This window comes from Eutrigla gurnardus, assembly GCF_963514095.1.
Source record: "Eutrigla gurnardus genome assembly, chromosome: 23".
NCBI classification, from domain to species: Eukaryota; Metazoa; Chordata; class Actinopteri; order Perciformes; family Triglidae; genus Eutrigla; species Eutrigla gurnardus.
This window is the reverse complement of record NC_139934.1, coordinates 7,304,840-7,326,930: the sequence shown is the minus strand read 5'-3', so window position 1 is coordinate 7,326,930 and position 22,091 is coordinate 7,304,840. Positions and strand designations below refer to the sequence as shown.

General features: G+C 40.6%; 3 protein-coding genes across 4 annotated transcripts; 2 read left to right on the top strand and 1 right to left on the bottom strand.

Annotated features, from left to right (window-relative positions):
* Positions 1 to 2,594: 2,594 nt before the first annotated feature.
* On the top strand, positions 2,595 to 4,943 carry rpl34 (ribosomal protein L34). Its single transcript, XM_084002624.1, has 5 exons — positions 2,595 to 2,652; positions 3,098 to 3,169; positions 3,285 to 3,384; positions 4,523 to 4,626; positions 4,814 to 4,943. The coding sequence occupies exons 2-5, from the start codon at positions 3,105 to 3,107 to the stop codon at positions 4,896 to 4,898; spliced, it is 354 nt and encodes a 117-aa protein (XP_083858750.1). The 5' UTR covers positions 2,595 to 2,652; positions 3,098 to 3,104; the 3' UTR covers positions 4,899 to 4,943.
* A 2,055-nt stretch (positions 4,944 to 6,998) lies between these two features.
* ostc (oligosaccharyltransferase complex subunit) lies at positions 6,999 to 8,350 on the top strand. The gene is made up of 4 exons (XM_084002877.1): positions 6,999 to 7,187; positions 7,546 to 7,639; positions 7,740 to 7,937; positions 8,033 to 8,350. The coding sequence occupies exons 1-4, from the start codon at positions 7,049 to 7,051 to the stop codon at positions 8,049 to 8,051; spliced, it is 450 nt and encodes a 149-aa protein (XP_083859003.1). The 5' UTR covers positions 6,999 to 7,048; the 3' UTR covers positions 8,052 to 8,350.
* Positions 8,351 to 8,968: 618 nt separating this feature from the next.
* etnppl (ethanolamine-phosphate phospho-lyase) lies at positions 8,969 to 15,261 on the bottom strand. Of its 2 annotated transcripts, none has more exons than XM_084002875.1 (13): positions 15,107 to 15,261; positions 14,744 to 14,862; positions 14,388 to 14,547; positions 13,650 to 13,724; positions 13,332 to 13,425; positions 12,392 to 12,508; positions 11,562 to 11,644; positions 11,154 to 11,379; positions 10,814 to 10,968; positions 10,583 to 10,672; positions 10,220 to 10,350; positions 10,041 to 10,108; positions 8,969 to 9,957 (listed from the first exon to the last, which is right to left on the bottom strand). In XM_084002875.1, exons 1-13 carry the CDS (start codon positions 15,217 to 15,219, stop codon positions 9,859 to 9,861), a joined length of 1,530 nt encoding a protein of 509 aa, XP_083859001.1. In that variant the 5' UTR covers positions 15,220 to 15,261; the 3' UTR covers positions 8,969 to 9,858. The 2 variants fall into 2 exon arrangements, with proteins under 2 accessions (XP_083859001.1, XP_083859002.1); XM_084002876.1 differs by having other exon boundaries at positions 12,401 to 12,508.
* Between the last annotated feature and the right edge of the window lie 6,830 nt (positions 15,262 to 22,091).

The following is a 22,091-nucleotide window of genomic DNA, read 5'->3' as shown; positions in this document are numbered from 1 at the left end:
ATTCGTACATATGATCGTTAAGCCTCTTGTGTATTGAAAGAATAATACATTATCTTAAGTAGATTTCTCCACGGGGGGTCACGAGCTTCTCTGTTGTACAAATCCAATCAATCGTTGCCTTTTTTGACCTTACAGGATTCAACCATTGCAGGACAATAGCACATTGATCCACTCCATCCTTCGTTTCACATTAGTGAAAAAGCAGGAGGGTCAACGTGTGCAGTGTCGCCCTGTGACCTTTAGCAGCTGGGAGGTAGAGGTCAACGTCCGTGAGTTGTGGCCACAAACCGACGATGTGATCGTTCTGTCACTTTAGGGGGATTTCATGCGAAGAGTTCAAGCGGACGACGACCTCAAATCGGACCGGAGCACATTTTGTCTTTGCTTGCTGTCATTGAGGAGTGTGATGGGAAGGAGGACAGCATTGATACAGGATGTGTGCTGCATTATGAGGTTAATCCTTATGTCAGCAGCCACACAGATGGGCTGACCTGCTGGGTTGCATGGATGAGGTTTCGGGGATGAGGGGGGGGGTTGAAAATGGTTGCTGCTGTCTGGTAACGGCGAAGCTTGGGTAACAACTGAAAAAAGGAAGAAGGGAAAAAAAGTCAAAAAATGTTTCATGCTCTGATGTCATTAGGAAGGCAAAAGCAGAGCTGTAATCCTATTTTAATCGCAGTGGATTTATTAAACAGGAGCAGCAGGTTTAAATCTCAGCAGATTACACAGAAGGCCCAAGGAGATGTGGAGGGGGGGGGGGGGGGGTGTCGGAGAAGGGTTGTGTAATCAAGTGCACTTAAGGTGATATGCTTCATTTTTGACGAGTGGGGGGACCGATTGAGAGGGAGGGGCCACGGACACCAGGGGACTCCTCCAAATGTGACGATTAACCCGGATGGCCTTACTGTACGTCGTGAGTTTACGGTTCTGAATGAAATATTCCATTTAGATGTCTTAGAATGATTACTTCTGACGAGATTAAGACCGGGCCGCCTGCAGATGTTACTAATTATTTGGACTCGTGTGTTTGGAGTCGACGCAAATCTCCTTGGCAACCCCTTTTGTGAGAGACCTTGACTCTCGTGAGCAACGGGTTAATCCCAGGTCGCGTCACATCTGGATTTAATCAAATCAATCCCCGAAACGGAACATGCAGAACACGCTTTGACCTCTGGAGGTCATCGGTAATATATGTTTATAAAAAAAGTTTGCTGCTTAAAACAAGATGAACTTTTCCACATGAATAAGAAACTTTCTCCCACAAAAAAACTGTACACAGCCTTGCGTCGTCACTGAACTTTGCCAAATGCTTCGTCGAGAAAAATTTTTTAAAAAAAGGATGCCAAGCTCACCATCTGTTGGCTGAATTTGGCAAATGTCTGTTTTGTGACACAACACCTCTTTTGATTGGGAGCCATTTTGAGCTAGTTCTCTCCTTTTTTTTAGGGCGAATGAGTGTAATGAGTATTATTGCAACAATTTTGATACTTTTTAAAAGATGACAGACAACATGCGTTTGATGAAGCATTTTTTTAAAACAACAATATATTGCCTTGATGCTTTTGAGATATTGAAGAATGCATTTTTAACTAATTTCACCATTTGGAAGACAGGGTTTGCATAGAATGTATCATCATAAGGCAGCTGCAGGGCCCTTAATATTTAGTAGAGACATCCACGTCAAACAGATCAACAAAGAAGCTCCCTTATTATTTAGAAAACTCATAATTCTAAGATAATTACATGCCGGTGCATGCATAATCTGCCTTTTTTTAAATAAAAACAACAGAATATGTTTCCAGGTTTATGTAAGCAATTTCAGGGAATAATAATTTGCATAAATGTGTGCATGTATTACAATATTGGAGGTTGCAACCCTGTTGAAAGTTTGAGAGACAGACTTTACAATGCCAACCTAATCTGACAGGTATCTTCAACGAGCCTACCACTGCTGCCATCTACTGGACAATCTGTGTATTGATGTACAGTATAGATAGAAGTCACCCTATTTGGTTTAGTCACTTAGATTGCTCCTTGGTTGTGCCCCACTTACGTTTTGCAGGAATACAATCTTGATAGGTGTTTTTTTTTTCATGGCAAACCTTTTGTCTTGTCGGACTGGAAAAACGCAGGTGCAACTAATGACATTAATTAGGCTCCAGGTGTGCCAGTAAGCCATGTCAGCAGGCAAGCGCAAAAGCTGAACACTAAAAAGGGAAATGAAAGGCGGCCATTGTTAACATTGTTGGTTACACCTGTGCTTTTCCTGCAGGGACACGTCAAAGTGAAAGCTGAAAGGGCCCGAAGCTTTAAAATCAAGTGGTCCCAATAAAACCTCTCAGCCAAGAGTGATTCCTTAAAAAATGTTTGCAGTTTGCAATATTCACAACTGATCATGTCTTCTGACCCTGCATTAGATGAATCATTGCTTGCAAAAAATTGCATGGGAGATGACATATCCGTCAATTATTATTTATTAATAATAATTAAAATTGTAATTATGTAAACTGTATATAGCTCATGACATCTGTGCTATCATTTTGTGTGCAGTACAAACAAAACACCAGTAGGGGCAGAGTCTCGGAAAAAGCCGAGGAACTTTAACCTGAAATCCCGCCTTGCTCCTTCCTCTTCCGGTTACGGCGACAGCAGGTATGGCGGCCCCCTGATTTGCTCTGGAACATTATGATTTCATTATCCACTGTAATCCTGCATTTTAGACAAAAATGTGGTCGATGTCAAGTACAGATTAAACCATAAACATGTCTTTCTTTTTAACGATGTGACAATTTTATTAATTTGTGGTTTTTGGGAGATGTTATACAGATGCCGTTACTGGGTCCTTAAGGCCGCTAACTAGAGGCTGAGGCGAGTGTGAACGTTAGAGCCGCCGTAGCTAACAACTACGCTGAAATGTGGCTTTCTCGTGTGAAACGGCGTTAGTCGAGTCAACGATTATGTCAATGTTTATGTATACTAACGTCAATGTGGGCCCGTGTCGCTAACGTCTTGAGCTTTAGCATCGGCAGCGCGGCTAGCACAGTTAGCACCCTAGCATCATGGTCAAAGACTAACGTAAAAACTGTCTTGTTTTCAGCTTCAAGATGGTGCAGCGCCTGACTTACCGCCGTAGGTTGTCCTACAACACCGCCTCCAACAAAACCAGACTGTAAGTGTGATTTCTAACGCTGCAGTGTGTGCAAGTTGACAAACACAAGTTCGCCATAAGCCTGCAACGTTAAATGCCACCCAATCAATGTATCAAATGTGCTTTTTTTTTGTAGTTCCCGGACGCCTGGTAACCGCATCGTGTACCTGTACACCAAGAAGGTCGGCAAAGCCCCCAAGTCGGCATGCGGCATCTGCCCGGGAAGACTGCGTGGTGTAAGTAAACTCACTGCATTTGTTTTGCTTCTCCCCAGTAAGCTGTGTGTGTGGTAACTCACTGGAGTAAAGTGATGCATGCTTTCGAGGTCTGTATGACCCAAATGGGGCTGGTCCCATTAAATACCGCCATCTATTATAAACACAAGTGCGGTGGTGGATGTTCTTTCCAGACGTCTCAACTATGCAAGATCTGTAGATTGAGGACATTCCCTGTACTAATCGTGGAAGTTAGCGTTCATTGGATGTGATTAGGCATCAAGTTGATGGGTTGGATGAGCCTTTACACTAAAAAGACTTTGCTACTATTGCTTAACCGTATCAAGACTGCTCCCCTGACTTGGTGTTTATGGGGGGGGGGGATGCTGGCCTTGTCCTGAAAGCATAATGCCGCAAAAAAAAGTACCCCAAAGCGTCTTACTATGAGTAGCTTGTCTTTTTCTATGATTCTGACAGTCATTTTCTTTGAAAACACTAATTTTTTTCATTTGAGATAACGACCGCATTGCACTGAAGTGATGGCACATCGGAGATCTTTCTTTTTCTGTTAATATTTTGCCAGAAGAATGTTATTTACACTTATTGAACATGCAATCGGTGAGCTAAAGTTTGGTTATTCATCTAGGCATTGGCATTAAACAGAAACCCCCTGGTGTCATCAGATGAATGGCAAATAATACATTTAGAAGGTGGAGGTATCCAGATGTGGCATTTTGAGATGTGGCCAAAATGGGTTTTTGTAACAGACCTCCAAAGTTGAAATGCAGTATTTTACACCTGTAAACAAAAGAGCACACCAAAATAAGCAGTTTATGTTCAGCAAGTGATGATCTAGGAATGTTTAAAGCGTGTTACACTATAGTTGCACACAATTCTTTGAAGAAAACCTAAACTATTTAGCATTTAAGACTATGGTAGTATTTTAAGTCCATTTTCAGGATTCCTGAAATGTAGAATTGACATGTTTGTTGAATAGCCAACAATGGGGAGTTGTTGTTCAAGCATGCAGACTGTCTACATCCACCACTGTGTTCAAACATGTTTGGGATAACTCTTCCTTGGTAGTGTTCTTCTTCTTCTGTTAATTATGTTTGTAGCCGTAACTGTGATCTCATTGTGGTTCTGTTATGTCTTGTAGATCCGCGCCGTTAGACCTCAGGTTCTGATGAGGCTCTCCAAGACCAAGAAGCACGTTAGCAGGGCCTACGGAGGCTCCATGTGCGCAAAGTGTGTGCGTGACAGGTAAGCTGTTCCCTTCAAACTGGAATGATTCTATAATTTGCCCTGAAGTCTGATAAGGTGTCACAACTGCTACTCTGGTCCTTTTTTTTGGTGCCTCAAGGTGCAATGTGAAGTCTCTGATTAATTTGATGCGAGTTTTTAATGGTGAATGCATTATTTCTAAATGTTCTTTTGCGTTTCTTCTCAGGATCAAGCGTGCTTTCCTGATTGAGGAGCAGAAGATCGTCGTCAAGGTGCTCAAGGCACAGGCACAGAGCCAGAAATCTAAGTAAAATGTGTATTTGTATTGCCACAATAAAAAATGACAAACAAATCCATCTGTTGTTGATGTTCAATGTTTTGGTGTATTTCATTGGAAAGGAAGGAACTGGGTTTCAATTTTGAAAGCCTTGTATCTGATGAGTTATGATTTAATTGGGGTTTGAGTTATGATTTAGTCTCTGTGGGGGTCGCTTAAAAAAACTATGAATGCACCAGTAAATATAGGCTATAATTAAATGGGTGCATCTTTGACGGCTATGGCTAATTTTTACAACAAATGATGACTTATGACTTTTTAATCAGATTTATTCTGTCGACTGACTTTTTTTGGGGAATTTTTGTCGTACTATATATATTTTTTAATTTGACTGGCTTTTTATGACTGTTTTGGACTCGCTACACTCGGACTTCACTTGACCTAAGATATGAGGAATTTTTATGACTTTTTAATCATTTTTTACAATTTTATTCGATTGACTTTTTTGTGAATTTTCAACATACTAATGACTTGGGGTTTTTTTTGTATTTGACTGGCTTTTTATGACTTGGATAATCCTAAATATCATCACAGATGACTTGAAAAGCTCTCTAGCTTGTTATGGTAGAGAAGTGGAAAAATAGTGTATTTTATGCAGAGAGACCTTATGATACATCATATTTAAGAAAATGTGATGTTTTTTTCTCTAAAAAGAATTTACTCAAAGTTTTTTGATACGAAATTGTTACATCGTTTCATGTTTATCCATTCAGCACTTCTTTTGTTATTAACATACCAACACATCATCATCAAGTTTGCGGACGACACCACCATAGTGGGGCTCATCACTGCAGGAGACGAGACCAACTATCGACGCGAGGTGGAGAGGCTGGCAGCATGGTGCAGGGAAAACAATCTGGAGCTGAACATCTCCAAAACCAAGGAGCTGATCATCGACTTCAGGAGGAAGAAGAAGACAGACATTCAGCCCCTGGTCATCAACGGAGATGAGGTGGAGATAACCTCCAACTTCCGCTTCCTGGGCGTCCACCTCGACAACGACCTGTCATGGAGCACCAACACCTCGGCTATCCTCAAGAAAGCACACCAGAGGCTATACTTCCTGAGAGTCCTCAGGAAGAACAACCTCTCTAGGGAGCTGATGATGTCCTTCTACCGGTGCTCCATCGAGAGTGTCCTCACATACTGCACTGGAGTGTGGTTTTGGAGCTGCACAGCTGCAGAGAGGAAGTCTCTACAGAGAGTCGTGGACACCGCCCAGGGAATCATCAGATGCCCCCCTGATACCCCCCTCCCCTCCCTGGAGGAACTGTACAGCACACGCTGTCTCAGGAAGGCAAACAGCATCCTGAAAGACCCTACCCACCCCGGTCACAGACATTTCGAACTGCTGCCCTCGGGCAAAAGATACAGAATATACCCTGCATCCACAAACAGACTGAAAAATAGCCAATATCCCAAAGCCATTAAAGCGCTCAACTCGGCCGCTGGTAATAGCAGAGGGAGCAGATAATGCACTATACATGGACAACTGAGAACTAAGAAACTAAGGAACTGTGAACTGAACATACACACTGAACATATGACATATTTTAATCCCTGAATGTAAAAAAATGTGCAATAACAATGTGTAATAACATCTTGAAATAACATATCCCATGAATATGCCTGATGCCAATAATGTATACAATGTATACCTCTCTGCACTCATCCACTTTTTAATTTTATTTTTCTACATATATATATATTTCTATATATATATTTATTTGTAAAGTTATGTATAGGTTGTTATGTAAATTTTGAAACTGCACTTTGGGGACTGCTGTACATAATCTCGTTGTTCCTGTAACAATGACAATAAAAGCAAGTCTAAGTCTAAGTCTAAGTCTAAGTCTAACACTTGCCTTTTGTATAGGCATTTTATATTAAAAAAATCACTCTTAAGTTAAATATAATTATTTAGGAAGTTATTAAAACAGGCACATCACAATGAAAACAAATACAATATTTGTATTTATTATTGTATTAGCATTGTTTACAGAAAGCAAAGCTAGAGGGGAGGCTGGGATGTGCTTCCGGGACACGTCAACATAGTCTTTGCGCAGCCGCAGACGGATCTCGGCTAGTAGTTGTAGCGGCTGTTCTACTGTTTGTCTATCAGTCATGGAGACATTATACAGTGTACCGTTCGCTTTGCTGGAATGCCCAAATGTAAAATTGAAGAAACCGTCATGGCTGCATATGCCGTCGGCCATGACTGTGTACGCGGTCGTTATCGTGTCCTACTTTCTCATCACGGGAGGTAAGCGGATCTGCTAAGCTAACGTAGCCTAGCCTTAAATATGACGTTAACTTGCATTGTGTCGGCATGTCATAACGGCTTAAACGCTCATTCGTTTGCGGTTGAAATAATGCCGGATATTGTTGGCTTGGTTGCATTTGTTAAAAAAAAAAAGTCGCTAGCTTTTACCCAAAAAAGTAGCAAAAAGGAAAAGCTAACTTTGCAATTAAGCTAGCATCAGTATATGCTCTAATTTCCTCCAGCACTTGTGGAAATATCAATTTCCTATCAGATTTAGTAACGTTAGCTAGCCAGACTGTGGGTATATTACGTCTTATGGTGTGTGTTTGATGACTTCTCAATACCCCCCACATTATAGGCATCATCTACGATGTAATTGTCGAGCCACCAAGTGTGGGTTCAATGACTGATGAGCATGGACACCAGCGACCAGTGGCCTTTTTGGCATACAGGTATGTCAGTCAGAACTACATCACCAAACTGCAGCTACAGCAAGGATTTTTGCATTAAAGCCACAGTAAATAATGCATAGGAGACTGTTTGTTTTCCCAGAGTGAATGGACAGTACATTATGGAAGGCCTGGCTTCCAGTTTCCTCTTTACGATGGGAGGCCTGGGCTTTATAATCCTGGACCGCTCCAACGCGCCAAACATTCCCAAACTCAACCGCTTCCTGCTGCTCTTCATCGGTTTCGTCAGCGTTCTTCTCAGCTTCTTCATGGCCAGAGTCTTCATGCGCATGAAGCTGCCGTAAGTCAAAGCCACCTATTGTTTCTCATGAAAACATCAATCCGAGTCCTACTAGTAACGCTAATTTGTCTTAAATTAATATCTTGTCTTTTCAGAGGATATCTCATGGGCTAAAGACAAGAGGCACACACTTAAAGTGATTTGGAGCGACGGAGGACATCAAACCGAACTAAAATTAAAGGGTAAACTCAACCCTTGATATAATCAACCATTAAGGACTCAAAGCACTGATTTTGCTCAAGAAATTAGACCTCTCTCTTACTGGCTCTGCCTCAAGTTCAGTGACTTCTTTTCTCTCCAAATCTCCTAACAAACCGATGCACCGGAGGATTACATACGTCATCATTATGACAAATTTTGTCACGGCGAGCTTCTCCGTACACTACACTTCTTACAGTGACTGGAGAAGAAAAGGGAAAGGAAGTTACTGAACACTGTTGGAATGGAGCCACTGGTTTTTAAATCTGGATTAGCACTGGGTGAATCATTTAGAGGGGAGTCGGGTTGACGTTGAGGTATTACGTTTTTGTAAAGAAATTGAAAAAAAAGCCTTGAACTTGTTGCATTTTTGTACAAGAAATAAATCTTCCTTTCAGAATTCTTTACTGTCATATGTATGAACTTTTGTCCATCACTGACACATCTAGTCATCGTCTGCATCCATGTAGTTGAGAGCCACAACAGGCAAAGATGAATGTCCAGTATTAGAAGTCCACAAATGCATTTCAACATGTCCTCCAGAAGGAGGCGTCATAGATCCACCAGGCAGTCGTGCTTCCTGGTCATCGCTTACCTCCAGTAACAAGACTTAAATCCTCAGGGCAAATCTTATTAATTGCTTAAGGTTATTGATTTGAATTGTGTTGAAATTGGTCATTGATAGCTTTTGTATGACAAGACAGGAAAACAATTCTGTTTCTAGGCAAAGCTTCACATCACTCATTCTATACCACATCCCACTCATGACAGTGAGGTTCCAGAGGGACAAAAAAAAAAAATAGATATGAGAAACAAGGCTTTCCATACTTAAGTCCAATGCAATAATTTAATGATAAAACGTTTGGTTACGAGACCCTCATAAAATCAGATGTTTGATGGAAAAGGAAATCCCAGAATTTATAATATAGACATTAAATTAAGCACACCCCCATGTTCAAATACCGTACAACAGATGCTACACAGACACAACATGAGGCTTAACACTGGTGGTAAATCATTGCCCAATACAATCCAGAAGTAAAATAAAATTGGATCTACATATTAGAAGTAATAAAGGGGAGGGAATGTTCCACAGACGACAGGGAAGCAGTCATAAAGTGCTGTTGTACCTTCAACCCTCAGGCACGTCAGTGAAGTTAATTGATAGCGTAATGCTCCCTCAAAACATACCAGTCATCGTTACTGAAGCTGGGCCAAGTTTTCCTCTCTGCCAGCATCTTATGAAACGTTACCAGCGGCTCTTGGATTTGTCTATAAGATATTCATTATTCCATTTAAATTCAAACCTTCAGCTACAAAAAGGCAGATTAAAACACATACATGCAGGTATTCCACACTTTGGAACAACAGTGAGGAATGATGACAATGATAATACCTTTTGATTCATTAACAGACTTCCCTTAAAATCATCGCCAAGTGAATGTTTATCAGAGATTAAAACAAAAAGTATGCACGCACGGTAGCTCGCACAATTTTAAGCACCAAAAGTAAAACCACGATAGACACGTGATGTTGAAGAAATGTCTCGATTCCTTAGTGAAATTAAAAGAAATAATAACTGAGAAGACACTGCAATCCCAGTGACATACGGTATGTTATTATTAATGTAAACATTATTAATTACACATCCCCCCGCCCCCTGCATTTTGTAATTTCTAAATTTAATAATGTCTTTAAACTTTGTAGAGGATAAAGTGGTGCGTTATGATGTCCTGAGGCGTTTGGTTTGTTGAGGATCTCCTCGACCGCTCCTTTTGTTGTGCACTAACTCATGGTGCTGTCCATTTTCATCAGTTGGCAGCTTGAGACGAAAGCACGAAGAGATTGAAGTTGGATTAACGATCAAGTCAGGAGGTTGGGGGGGAAAAGCAGAGTCAAACATACCTTTTTACTGCTTGCATTCTCTAAACTCGACGCGTTGTGCAACTTCATGCCCAGCGCTTCCTCAAGCTCTGGAAACACAAAAAACACACATAAGTGAGAACACGGGCCATCGAGTGCCTTCCAGCCCTCAACAGAGAGAGAAAGGGGGGGGGGGGGGGGGGAGGCGTAATGTGAGGCACCTGTGAGAATGCGGTCGATCTTCTCCACCACCAGGTCAGCGTCCTCGGTGGTGAAGCACATGGGAGGCTTGAACTTGAGCACATTGCGATGAGGTCCGTCAGCACTTAGGAGGACGAACTGTTCCTTTAGCCTGGGAGAAAATATGTATGACTCCCTCCACACGGTATCAATTTACAGATGTAGTTAAGCCGTTGAGTCATTTAAAAAAAAGCTGTTTTCACAGCAGACATTGTGTGCAGGGAACGCACAGGTGGAACTCACGCTTGCATGCGGGATGCAATGACAGCGAGCCACCAGTGGGGGTGCAGCCACGACCCCTTTCATTTATTACAACTCTGCGTTCCCACTTACAGTACACTTACTGATATATGACTTCTTGGGCTTCTGCTGTAGCCGGAGTGAGCTTCAACCTGTCCTTCACAAGCTCCATCCCAGAAAAGAGGCCACGCCCCCTGCAGGATGTGACACCATTTTTGGTTCAGTCATCTCTGACCTCTGCTTACCTCATGTAAGAAGGCTACAAGGACATTCTTATACACAGTCATTTGAAAAGTTTTCTTTTCGTAACGTTATCTCAGAGAATAACCACTCACCTGACATCACCAACCAGTGGATGCTTCTCTTTCTGCTTTTCCAGCAGACTGGTCAGGTATCGGCCCACACGCAGTGCATTTCCCTGGAGATCCTCTTTCACGATCACGTCTAAGACGGCCATGCCGATGGCACACGACACTGGGTTACCGCCAAACTGAGAAATTCAAAACCCACACACAGAGGAAAGATTACACCTCCGTTGCAGTCCAACACCACCCAGGATATCAGCTGCTGGATCGTCGTGGGTACACTGAGGACACAACCATGAGACAATAGAAGGCGTTCAATATATAAGCGACATCACACGACGACACATTTTTTTTCATTAATCTACTGTACCGTATTGAAATACTCCATTCCAGATGAAATGAAGGCCTCCGCCACCTCTTTGGTCGTGACCACGCATGATATCGGGTGACCGTTGCCGATCGGTTTCCCCATCGTGACAATGTCTGGCACAAAGTCCTCGCCCTGAAGCTGGAAGGCCCAGAAGTGGGTGCCCACGCGTCCGAAGCCCACTTGGACTTCGTCGGCGATGAAGACGCCCCCTGCTTTGCGGACATGACTGCGGGAAAATCAAAGAAAGTCAAATTCTCTCGATAAGGCATTTGTTGATACTGCAGCACTGACTGCGGTCGTTTAAGGGGGTTCTGGATTCTGGTGCAGCTGAAAAATGTCTCCCTTTGGCTTTTTGTAGTGTCCATATCCTTGTGTTGGAATGAATCTGCAAAAAACGTGGGTACATACCCTGCAACCTGCTGGAAGTAGCCCATGGGGGGAATGACCTGCCCACCACAACTCTGCAATGACTCAGCAATAAAAGCAGCAATCTGCACAAGAGGAAAAACATCAGGACTAAAAATGTGAAGCCGGACTGACGAAACTCCAAACTGGGAGGAGATTTTTGCCATCTTTGACCCTTGGATCTCCTTGTCATAAGTGTCATTGGTGTGCTGTCACTAAAAGGTTAATAGTGCACAAACGAGAGAGAGGCAGTCATGCAATGTTTCGACAGAAATGAATGTTGTAATGTAGGTCACTGTGGAGTAAGACAGACAAAAAAAGAAAGCACACAGTCGTACATTATAAGGAACAACAGGGTGCAACATTTCCTCACATACACGTATCTCCAGTATCACAGGTGTTATTGTACTCCTTTTTGTTGGTGTTTTGTTTTGGTTTCCTCCATTAGAAACTGCTAAAGCCATTCTGATTAATCCCCGGGTTGAAATCCGGTCGCTCTCGCCACTGGAAGCACTGGAACATACGGTTAAGGGCCAACAAGCTCGGACAATAACAGTCCCCACTACACATGTTCTTGTGAACTGGGATCATTTGACCCAAAAAAGCAGAATGCCTGGATTGAACCTGAGAAAAGGGAAGAAAAAAGGGAAAGGTGGAAAATCTTAGTATTCAGCAATAAAAGCGGGGTAAATAAAGGGATTAAAAACTTAAATCCTATCGTTGGACTTTGTTTGTTTGACATTGCATAAGATATTTTTTGGTTATTCAGGGCCATTTCCTTGAAAAAAAAAAAGAAATAGGTCAAATTCTCGTAACACAACGATGTCAAACACAAACCGTACCTTGCCTCCTTTTTCATGTATCATGTCTTTGACCTCATCTGCGTACGCTGTGGCGGGGTCCGGGTGGTCCGCTCTGAACTTTCCTCGGTACACATCCGGGCTGGGAGCCTGTGTCGGGGACGAGACAGTAGAGGTCTTTTTCATCTAACATATGTCAGAACATTTGGCGATACAAGTCCACGCTCCAATTTTCCCTTCCTACCCAAAACATCTGGGGGGGCCACATGAAACCTGCTGGCGGGCCGGGTCTGGCCCCCGGGCCTTATGTTTGACACCCCTGGTTTAAAGGGATCAAGTGCCCCTTGAATTGTAAAGGGACATCATTATTTAGTATTGTTAGTTAGTTGAAAGCGATGTACCAACAAAACCTTTAGCATTGCATGTAGGTTAATTAAACGCCTAATAGCGAAACATACACCATAAACATCCTGCTCCGCCTCATTCCACTTGTATTTTTCTAGAGCAACTCCCTGAGTCTCTCTCTCTCTATCCACCTGTTCTGCAGCCCGTCACATAATCACACTATCAGCTGTTTTCAGGGCAAAGCTCACATCTGACACCAAAAGTAAAAATGTCTCCTGCTGAACTGGTTCGGACCTATCTCCCCGCACCATCTTCTGCTAACCTAGACTTTGATCCTTATCATGACCTTTAGTTAACCTGCCGGTATGTTTTTCCTGCCACTGCCATTTGTTACAATTCAGATTGGGTTTCTTGTTGAACGAATGTAACCTTTATTAAACTCCTTGTCCTTTTAGTTGACGCGCCGTACTTCCCTTATTTGCATATTAGCATGGTGTTCCAGCCCGACTATGACAACACCTTAGGGTGTTAGAGGAGCAAACACTCACTCGCCTGCCAAACGGCCGGTGGTTGCACGTTGAGGCATGGCGTTTTAATAGCGTGCAGGAGAGGCAGAGAAAGCACTCACCACATGGACAGATTGGTTCTGCTCGGCATCTGACCGGTGGTGGAACTTATATGGGCTGATGTTGATGAGTGATGACACGTGGCCGTGATAGGCACTGCAAAGCAAACACAGGCGGCTCCTCTCAATTGCAATATCACCCGGATATGTGACAACAGAACTATTTACACCATGCAAAAATATACGTACACGTCATATAAAATACACAGAATAAAACGACCAATTAGCAATTATGCACTTTCAGTTTGTTCAAGGTGTTTTTTTGGTTGTTGTTTTTTTGTTTTTTTATTTTTTTTACACTGACAGGGCAGTTACACTTACTTCTCCAACGTGATGATATCTTTGTGGCCGGTGTACTGCCATGCAAGTCGAAGGGCCAGGTCATTGGCTTCGGAGCTAAAGTTCAAAAAGGGGCAAGGGTTACTTTGAGTTACTCAGTCACCACAAAACACACAGCAGGAGCCATGGATGTCACAAGCGTATATATTATAAGGGTGTGTCTATTTATTAAAACTGGTAATAACAGTGTACGGCTTGATTTATTGAGATCTCGACGTGATGTTCATGTTTCCAAGTTCTTCCACAGGAAAACTATGGTGGAGAATTAACATGTTAACATATAATATAAGAATAATGATATATAGATATCTTGATAGATGATATCTTTCTTTTTGTGTAGCCAATCTGATGACACGAGTGAACTCGTTGCACTGGCCTTGCACTGGCCTTGCAGTGACTTAACATCTGTGATTTATCCACCTTTCCTTGACCAGATAAGTCCTGTTCACGCTGCAGAACACGGCGAAGTGTAAATAAGTAACCACGCCAACGCAGGTCCAGTTAGATTCCTGCATCAACGCTGACAAAGCTGGATGTGTTTTTATTGTTATTGTTCATCTACACCCTCTCTAGGAATACTAACCTTCAGTGTTTTAACGAATATTGTTGTTGTTACCAAGTCAAACTAATGATCAAACTCGGAAAATCCAAGAATTGGGAATGACAGCAGGTACGATACAAGACGCCATTATATGTCTGACAGTGGATGATGCAACATACCCAGAGTTGACAAAGTAGCACACGGAAAGCTTGTCGGGAAGTGTGGCCTGAAGCTTCTGGGCGTAGAGTACGAGGTTGTCATGCAAGAATCTGGAGTTGGTGTTGAGTAGTTCCATCTGCTGAGCTCCAGCCTTCACCACCTCAGGGTGACAGTGGCCCACTGGGGGGGGATGGAAGAAAGGATGCAACAAGTTCAGGACAAAAACAAATATTTGTTTTGTTTGTTTATGTATTACAATCCTGTTTGTAGCTGCAAGTACAGCAGGGCCACACCCAGACAGGTGTAGCCTCCACATAACATGACAATCATTTTTCGAGACTTTTGCGTGTGTGTGTGTGTGTGTGTGTGTGTTTACCGTGAGCCACATTGTTGATGCAATCCAAGTAGCGCCGTCCTTTTTCATCATACATGTACTGGCCTTTGGCGCGCACGATCTTAATGGGGTCATGGCTGAAGAATATCTTACACGATGGCCTGCGGAGGAACTACTTTTAATATTTCCAAGTGTGCGAAGCGAGCCCTTCACCCTGGTTCAGCAGGTTTTTGTGTCGCGCAGTTAAGATCTGCAGTTAAGATCACGTATACCGACTAATACAATTAATAAATACAAGACATGTTCGTGTGTTTAGACGTGTAACTTAACGACTGACATTCTTTTTTTTTTTCTTTTCTTTTTTTTAACTTAACTCGTAAAATAATATCAATATCATAAACTCACCCAATGTACTTCTTCCTCAGGTCTATCGTCTTCTTCTTCTCGATTATTGCCTCAGACATCCTGATGTTGTCCCGCTGGAGGACGACGCGCACCGACTCGAGGAGTAGCGACATCTGCTCGAGCGGATATAACCCGGCTGTGTGTACACGCGAGACGCGCGCACACACACATACACGCACGCGCGCGCGCGCACACACACACTCACACACGTGGGACAAGTGTAGTTTGTTAATGTAGTAGTGGATATGATATTTTACTTTTATAGTCGGTTGTCCCATCTCTAATCGCAGGCGGTTTGAAAAGTATACACTCCATATGTTCAGTGGGAGTAGTGTAGTATAGTTGTATTCACAGTAGTAGTATCAACAGTAGTAGTCCATGGTGGCAGGCACAGCCACCCTGAGATGGTTCCACCCCAACATTGTGCTGTAGACCAAAAAGCGGTAGTTGCTGAACATCAGGCCAGTTAGCGGTCGGTGACACAGTAAAAATCCGGACACCGAGTTAACAGTAGAGATGCAGATTTTAGCCACTTTCTTTAATCCACAGTCAGCAACCTTAAGAATACTAGCAAAAAAATAATAAAAATTCATAGAAATCCCTCTTGTAGTATGTCGGGCAAAGTCTGAGTTTAGTGAGTCCAAAACAGTCATGTAAAGTTTGTCGACAAAATTCATAAATTGTTGCAAAATTATTAATAAGTCAAAAAAATCTCTCGTATCATATACATGTCAAGTAGAGTCTGAGTGTAGTGAGTCCAAAACAGGCATCAGAAGCCATGGTCAACTTACAAAAAATAAAAAATCATACTATAGTGTGTTGAAAATTCACGAAAAAGTCAGTCAAAATAAATTCAGAAAGATGATTAAAAATTATTAAAAAGTCATAAGAATCTGTCATATCGTATGTCAAGTAGAGTCTGAGTGTAGTCCAAAATAGCCATAAAAAGCCATGGTCATATTAAAAACAACAACAAAAAAGTCATACTACTCGACAAAATTCATTAAATGTTGTAAAAATGATTTAAAAGTCATAACATATGCTTGTATATCGCCTGTCAATCAAAGTCTGAGTGTAGTGAGTGCAAAAAAGTCACAAAAAGGCTTAGTCATATTAAAAAAAAAAGTCATACTATAGCATGTCGAAAAAAAAGTGAAAAATCGACAGAATTCATTAAATGTTGTAAAAATTATTTAAAAGTCATAACATATCCTTGTACATCGCGTGTCAATCAAAGTCTGAGTGTACTTAGTCCAAATAGGTCGTAAAAAGGCTCAGTCATGGCTCTCAGCTGGTCTAGTGGTTAGAGTGCATCCCATTTGCCCATGTACGCGTATATGCAGACGACACCGGTTCGAGTCCCGGCTGGAGGTCCTTTGCTGCATGTCACATCCCCCTCTCTCTCCCATGTTTCCTCTCTGTCCATCGTAAATAAAAAGGTGTCTATGCCAGGAGAAAATCTCAAAAAAGAAAGGTTAATTGATTTTGTTCGAAAAAAGTCATACTATAGCATGTCGAAAATTCACAAAAAAGTAATTCAAAATAAATTCATAAAAAACATTAAAATGTCATAAAAATGGCTCATATCGCTTGTCACGCCAAGTCTGAGTGTAGTGAGTCCAAAACAGGCATAAAAAGCCATGGTCAAATTTTTCGGGGGGAAAAAAAAGTCATACTATAGCATGTCGAAAAAAAAGGGAAAAATCGACAAAATTCATAAAATGTTGTAAAAATGATTTAAAAGTCATAACATATGCTTGTATATCGCGTGTCAATCAAAATTTGAGTGTTGTGAGTGCTAAAAAGTCACAAAAAGGCTTAGTCATATTTAAAAAAAAGTCATACTATAGCATGTCAAAAACTTACGAAAAAGTCAGTCAAAATAAATTCATAAAAAATATTAAAATGTCATAAAAATGGCTCATATCGCTTGTCACGCCAAGTCTGAGTGTAGTGAGTCCAAAACAGGCATAAAAAGCCATGGTCAAATTTTTCGGGGGGAAAAAAAAGTCATACTATAGCATGTCGAAAAAAAAGTGAAAAATCGACAAAATTCATAAAATGTTGTAAAAATGATTTAAAAGTCATAACATATGCTTGTATATCGCGTGTCAATCAAAGTCTGAGTGTAGTGAGTGCATAAAAGTCATAAAAAGGATTAGTCATATTTCCTTAAAAAAGTCATACTATAGCATGTCAAAAACTTACGAAAAAGTCAGTCAAAATAAATTCATAAAAAATATTAAAAAGTCATAAAAATCGCTCGTATCGCTTGTCGCGCCAAGTCTGAGTGTAGTGAGTCCAAAACAGGCATAAAAAGCCATGGTCAAATTTTTCGGGGGGAAAAAAAAGTCATACTATAGCATGTCGAAAAAAAAGTGAAAAATCGACAAAATTCATAAAATGTTGTAAAAATGATTTAAAAATCATAACATATGCTTGTATATCGCGTGTCAATCAAAGTCTGAGTGTAGTGAGTGCATAAAAGTCATAAAAAGGCTTAGTCATATTTAAAAAAAAGTCATACTATAGCATGTCAAAAACTTACGAAAAAGTCAGTCAAAATAAATTCATAAAAAATATTAAAATGTCATAAAAATGGCTGGGCTGCACGGTGGTGTAGTGGGTAGCACTCTCGCCTCACAGCAAGAGGGTCCTGGGTTCGATTCCCGGGTCGGCCCGGGTTCCTTCTGTGTGGAGTTTGCATGTTCTCCCCGTGTAAGCGTGGGTTCTCTCCGGGTTCTCCGGCTTCCTCCCACAGTCCAAAGACATGCAAGATGGGGATAGGTTAATTGGTGACTCTAAATTGCCCATAGGTGTGAATGTGAGCGTGAATGGTTGTCTGTCTCTACATGTCGGCCCTGCGATAGACTGGCGTCCTGTCCAGAGTGTACCCTGCCTTCGCCCAATGACAGCTGGGATTGGCTCCAGCCCCCCCGTGACCCTAAATACAGGATAAGCGGTAGAAAATGGATGGATAAAAATGGCTCATATCGCTTGTCACGCCAAGTCTGAGTGTAGTGAGTCCAAAACAGGCATAAAAAGCCATGGTCAAATTTTTCGGGGGGAAAAAAAAGTCATACTATAGCATGTCGAAAAAAAAGGGAAAAATCGACAAAATTCATAAAATGTTGTAAAAATGATTTAAAAGTCATAACATATGCTTGTATATCGCGTGTCAATCAAAGTCTGAGTGTAGTGAGTGCATAAAAGTCATAAAAAGGATTAGTCATATTTCCTTAAAAAAGTCATACTATAGCATGTTGAAAATTTACGAAAAAGTCAGTCAAAATAAATTCATAAAAAATATTAAAAAGTCATAAAAATCGCTCGTATCGCTTGTCGCGCCAAGTCTGACTGTAGTGAGTCCAAAACAGGCATAAAAAGCCATGGTCAAATTTTTCGGGGGGAAAAAAAAGTCATATTATAGCATGTCGAAAAAAAAGTGAAAAATCGACAAAATTCATAAAATGTTGTAAAAATGATTTAAAAGTCATAACATATGCTTGTATATCGCGTGTCAATCAAAGTCTGAGTGTAGTGAGTGCAAAAAAGTCACAAAAAGGCTTAGTCATATTTAAAAAAAAAGTCAAACTATAGCATGTCGAAAAAAAAGTGAAAAATCGACAGAATTCATTAAATGTTGTAAAAATTATTTAAAAGTCATAACATATCCTTGTACATCGCGTGTCAATCAAAGTCTGAGTGTACTTAGTCCAAATAGCTCGTAAAAAGGCTCAGTCATGGCTCTCAGGTGGTCTAGTGGTTAGAGTGCATGCCATTTGCCCATGTACGCGTATATGCAGACGACACCGGTTCGAATCCCGGCTGGAGGTCCTTTGCTGCATGTCACATCCCCCTCTCTCTCCCATGTTTCCTCTCTGTCCATCGTAAATAAAAAGGTGTCTATGCCAGGAGAAAATCTCAAAAAAGAAAGGTTAATTGATTTTGTTCAAAAAAAGTCATACTATAGCATGTCGAAAATTCACAAAAAAGTCATTCAAAATAAATTCATAAAAAATATTAAAATGTCATAAAAATGGCTCATATCGCTTGTCACGCCAAGTCTGAGTGTAGTGAGTCCAAAACAGGCATAAAAAGCCATGGTCAAATTTTTCGGGGGGAAAAAAAAGTCATACTATAGCATGTCGAAAAAAAAGTGAAAAATCGACAAAATTCATAAAATGTTGTAAAAATGATTTAAAAGTCATAACATATGCTTGTATATCGCGTGTCAATCAAAATTTGAGTGTTGTGAGTGCTAAAAAGTCACAAAAAGGCTTAGTCATATTTTTAAAAAAAAGTCATACTATAGCATGTCAAAAACTTACGAAAAAGTCAGTCAAAATAAATTCATAAAAAATATTAAAATGTCATAAAAATGGCTCATATCGCTTGTCACGCCAAGTCTGAGTGTAGTGAGTCCAAAACAGGCATAAAAAGCCATGGTCAAATTTTTCGGGGGGAAAAAAAAGTCATACTATAGCATGTCGAAAAAAAAGGGAAAAATCGACAAAATTCATAAAATGTTGTAAAAATGATTTAAAAGTCATAACATATGCTTGTATATCGCGTGTCAATCAAAATTTGAGTGTTGTGAGTGCTAAAAAGTCACCAAAAGGCTTAGTCATATTTTAAAAAAAAGTCATACTATAGCATGTCAAAAACTTACGAAAAAGTCAGTCAAAATAAATTCATAAAAAATATTAAAATGTCATAAAAATGGCTCATATCGCTTGTCGCGCCAAGTCTGAGTGTAGTGAGTCCAAAACAGGCATAAAAAGCCATGGTCAAATTTTTCGGGGGGAAAAAAAGTAAAAAAAAAAGTGAAAAATCAACACAATTCATAAAATGTTGTAAAAATGATTTCAAAGTCATAACATATGCTTGTATATAGCGTGTCAATCACAGTCTGAGTGTAGTGAGTACAAAACAGTCATGAAAAACCATGGTCATGCCGTGCAGGTGGTTGAGTGGTTTGAGCCTATGCTGTGTACCCATGTACACATATATGCAGCAGACCCTGGTTCGAATCCCAGCCGCAGGTCCTTTGCTGCATGTCACGCCCCCCCCCCCTCTCCCTCCCATGCTTCCTCTCTGTCCACTGCAAATTAAAAGGTCTCTAAAAAGCCATAGTCACATTTTTCGAAAACAAAAAAGTCAGAAATTCCCCAAAAAGTTGAAATAAATCGATAAAAAAAGAACATACGCCCCAGCGATCTAATATACTGAAAGGGATTGTGAGAAATAAAAGCAAGCGTATTGTTCGCTGTGTTTGAAAGACTGTTTATTTGGCTCCAACAGTACAGTCATGTGAAATGTCATCTTGAAATATGTGTGAACACAAGGGTACTTTTAAGAAATGTCAATCACATGGGTAAAAAACAAACAAAAAAAAGTAATACAAACACAATAGAACTTAAACCTCAACTAAAAAAAAAAAAAAAAACAGTTTTAACTCAAAGCCATAATGTGGACTTTGCTCAGTATTTTTGCTCATATATCACATTTTATTTTGGAGAGCATTTGGCGTTACACTTATTTCAGTAAGGCCGTGATGTGTTGGAGTGTACGGTGTAGATTTGTACGAGTAATAGAGCAGTGTATTTTAGCATAACGTGGATGAACTATTATTCCACACCAATCTGGGAGGATGGGTGAGTGAAGTGTGGTTTCTTCAGGGATAGATTTAATGACAAATGCACAGATGTGAGTCATTTTTGAGCCCCTCCCCAGCTCCTCTAATACTGATATGGAAACAAAATGTCTGAAATAATTTTAGCTCTTCTGCTAACAGCAGAATAAACTACATTTTAATGTTTAACAAGGAAAAAAACAACAATCAATCAATCAATCAATCAAACAAAAAATCAAATAAAAAAGTAGCTGCACATGCTAAAGATACAGCATCTTGTGAGAACAAATACCGTAACAAAGGCTGGAAATCAAAACACAAAATAAAATAAAAAACACATTGCAAAACATTTTTTATAGTAAATATTAAGTAATGGAAATGACATCTCAACACAGTATTTGATAAAATATTTAAACCAATCAAAAATTGAGACTTAACAAAAGGTCCGTGTTTACATTTTGTTTCTTTGTCTTCTGGTAGATAAACACTTTCTTTCCAGGTAGTGGTAATACAGGGTAGCAATGGCTGAACAAATGGAGCGCCGAGAAATCACAAAGACGTGATCGGCTGCATTCGCTGCTACACACATTAACCAAAGTATAAATTGCACTTTTTTTGTCAAATGAGCACACATTTTAACAGTACATTAATAATCCACTATACATATATCAAACTACATTCAATGCAGAGAGAGAGAGAGAGAGAGAGAGAGAGAGAGAGAGAGAGAGAGAGAGAGAGAGAGAGAGAGAAAGAGAGAGAGGAAACGTGAGAAAATGTCCACCTTACTTCATACCGCCAATTTGCATAACCGTTATGACGCCTCAGGATGATGATCCAAAAATGTGGCGGAAACTGACATTAAAAGCTTAAAAAAAACTGAAAGGAATGCCGTTTAGAACCAAAATGCCTTCGTGTAGGAAGTTATAGAAAAATAAATAATGTACCTGCAAGTAAAATATTGAGACAAATACACAAATATATGCACAGAAAAAAAAAAAAATGAAATTGTTACATACAATGAACCCCAACAACAATAAAGAAACCTGTTGCGTAGTTCTTGCCACTGGTAGAGGAGCTGTTGGTGGCCTACTATCAGATAGCACCATTATAATCTATACAGATGTGCATCCATTCTTATATAGCGATGGGATGAACTGTACAATCAAAACGGAAACCACGTGGGAAGAAATGGGCCTCCACCCCCTTGTGGTTGCTTCTACATCTCAACATACAACGTTGGCGTTTTTTCCCCCCATCTGCCCTTACAGTAAAATCCATTCATGCGTATTTCTAACGTTGAAGAAAAGAAGTGCCGGGCATCACCTTGCCCAGCGCCTATACGACGTCAGA

Bases quoted from the DNA above. Each gene is read 5' to 3' on its own strand.
- rpl34 (XM_084002624.1), top strand. From the start codon at position 3,105: ATGGTGCAGCGCCTGACTTACCGCCGTAGGTTGTCCTACAACACCGCC. The intron at 3,170-3,284 runs GTAAGTGTGATT...TTTTTTTTGTAG, and splicing joins GCCTCCAACAAAACCAGACT to TTCCCGGACGCCTGGTAACC. The intron at 3,385-4,522 runs GTAAGTAAACTC...TATGTCTTGTAG, and splicing joins GCCCGGGAAGACTGCGTGGT to ATCCGCGCCGTTAGACCTCA.
- ostc (XM_084002877.1), top strand. From the start codon at position 7,049: ATGGAGACATTATACAGTGTACCGTTCGCTTTGCTGGAATGCCCAAAT. The intron at 7,188-7,545 runs GTAAGCGGATCT...CCCACATTATAG, and splicing joins CTACTTTCTCATCACGGGAG to GCATCATCTACGATGTAATT. The intron at 7,640-7,739 runs GTATGTCAGTCA...TTGTTTTCCCAG, and splicing joins GTGGCCTTTTTGGCATACAG to AGTGAATGGACAGTACATTA.
- etnppl (XM_084002875.1), bottom strand. From the start codon at position 15,219: ATGTCGCTACTCCTCGAGTCGGTGCGCGTCGTCCTCCAGCGGGACAAC. The intron at 14,548-14,743 runs GTAAACACACAC...ATCCCCCCCCAG, and splicing joins CATCAACAATGTGGCTCACG to TGGGCCACTGTCACCCTGAG. The intron at 11,645-12,391 runs GTGTTTGACATC...CCTCTTGTGCAG, and splicing joins AAGGAGGCAAGGTACGGTTT to ATTGCTGCTTTTATTGCTGA.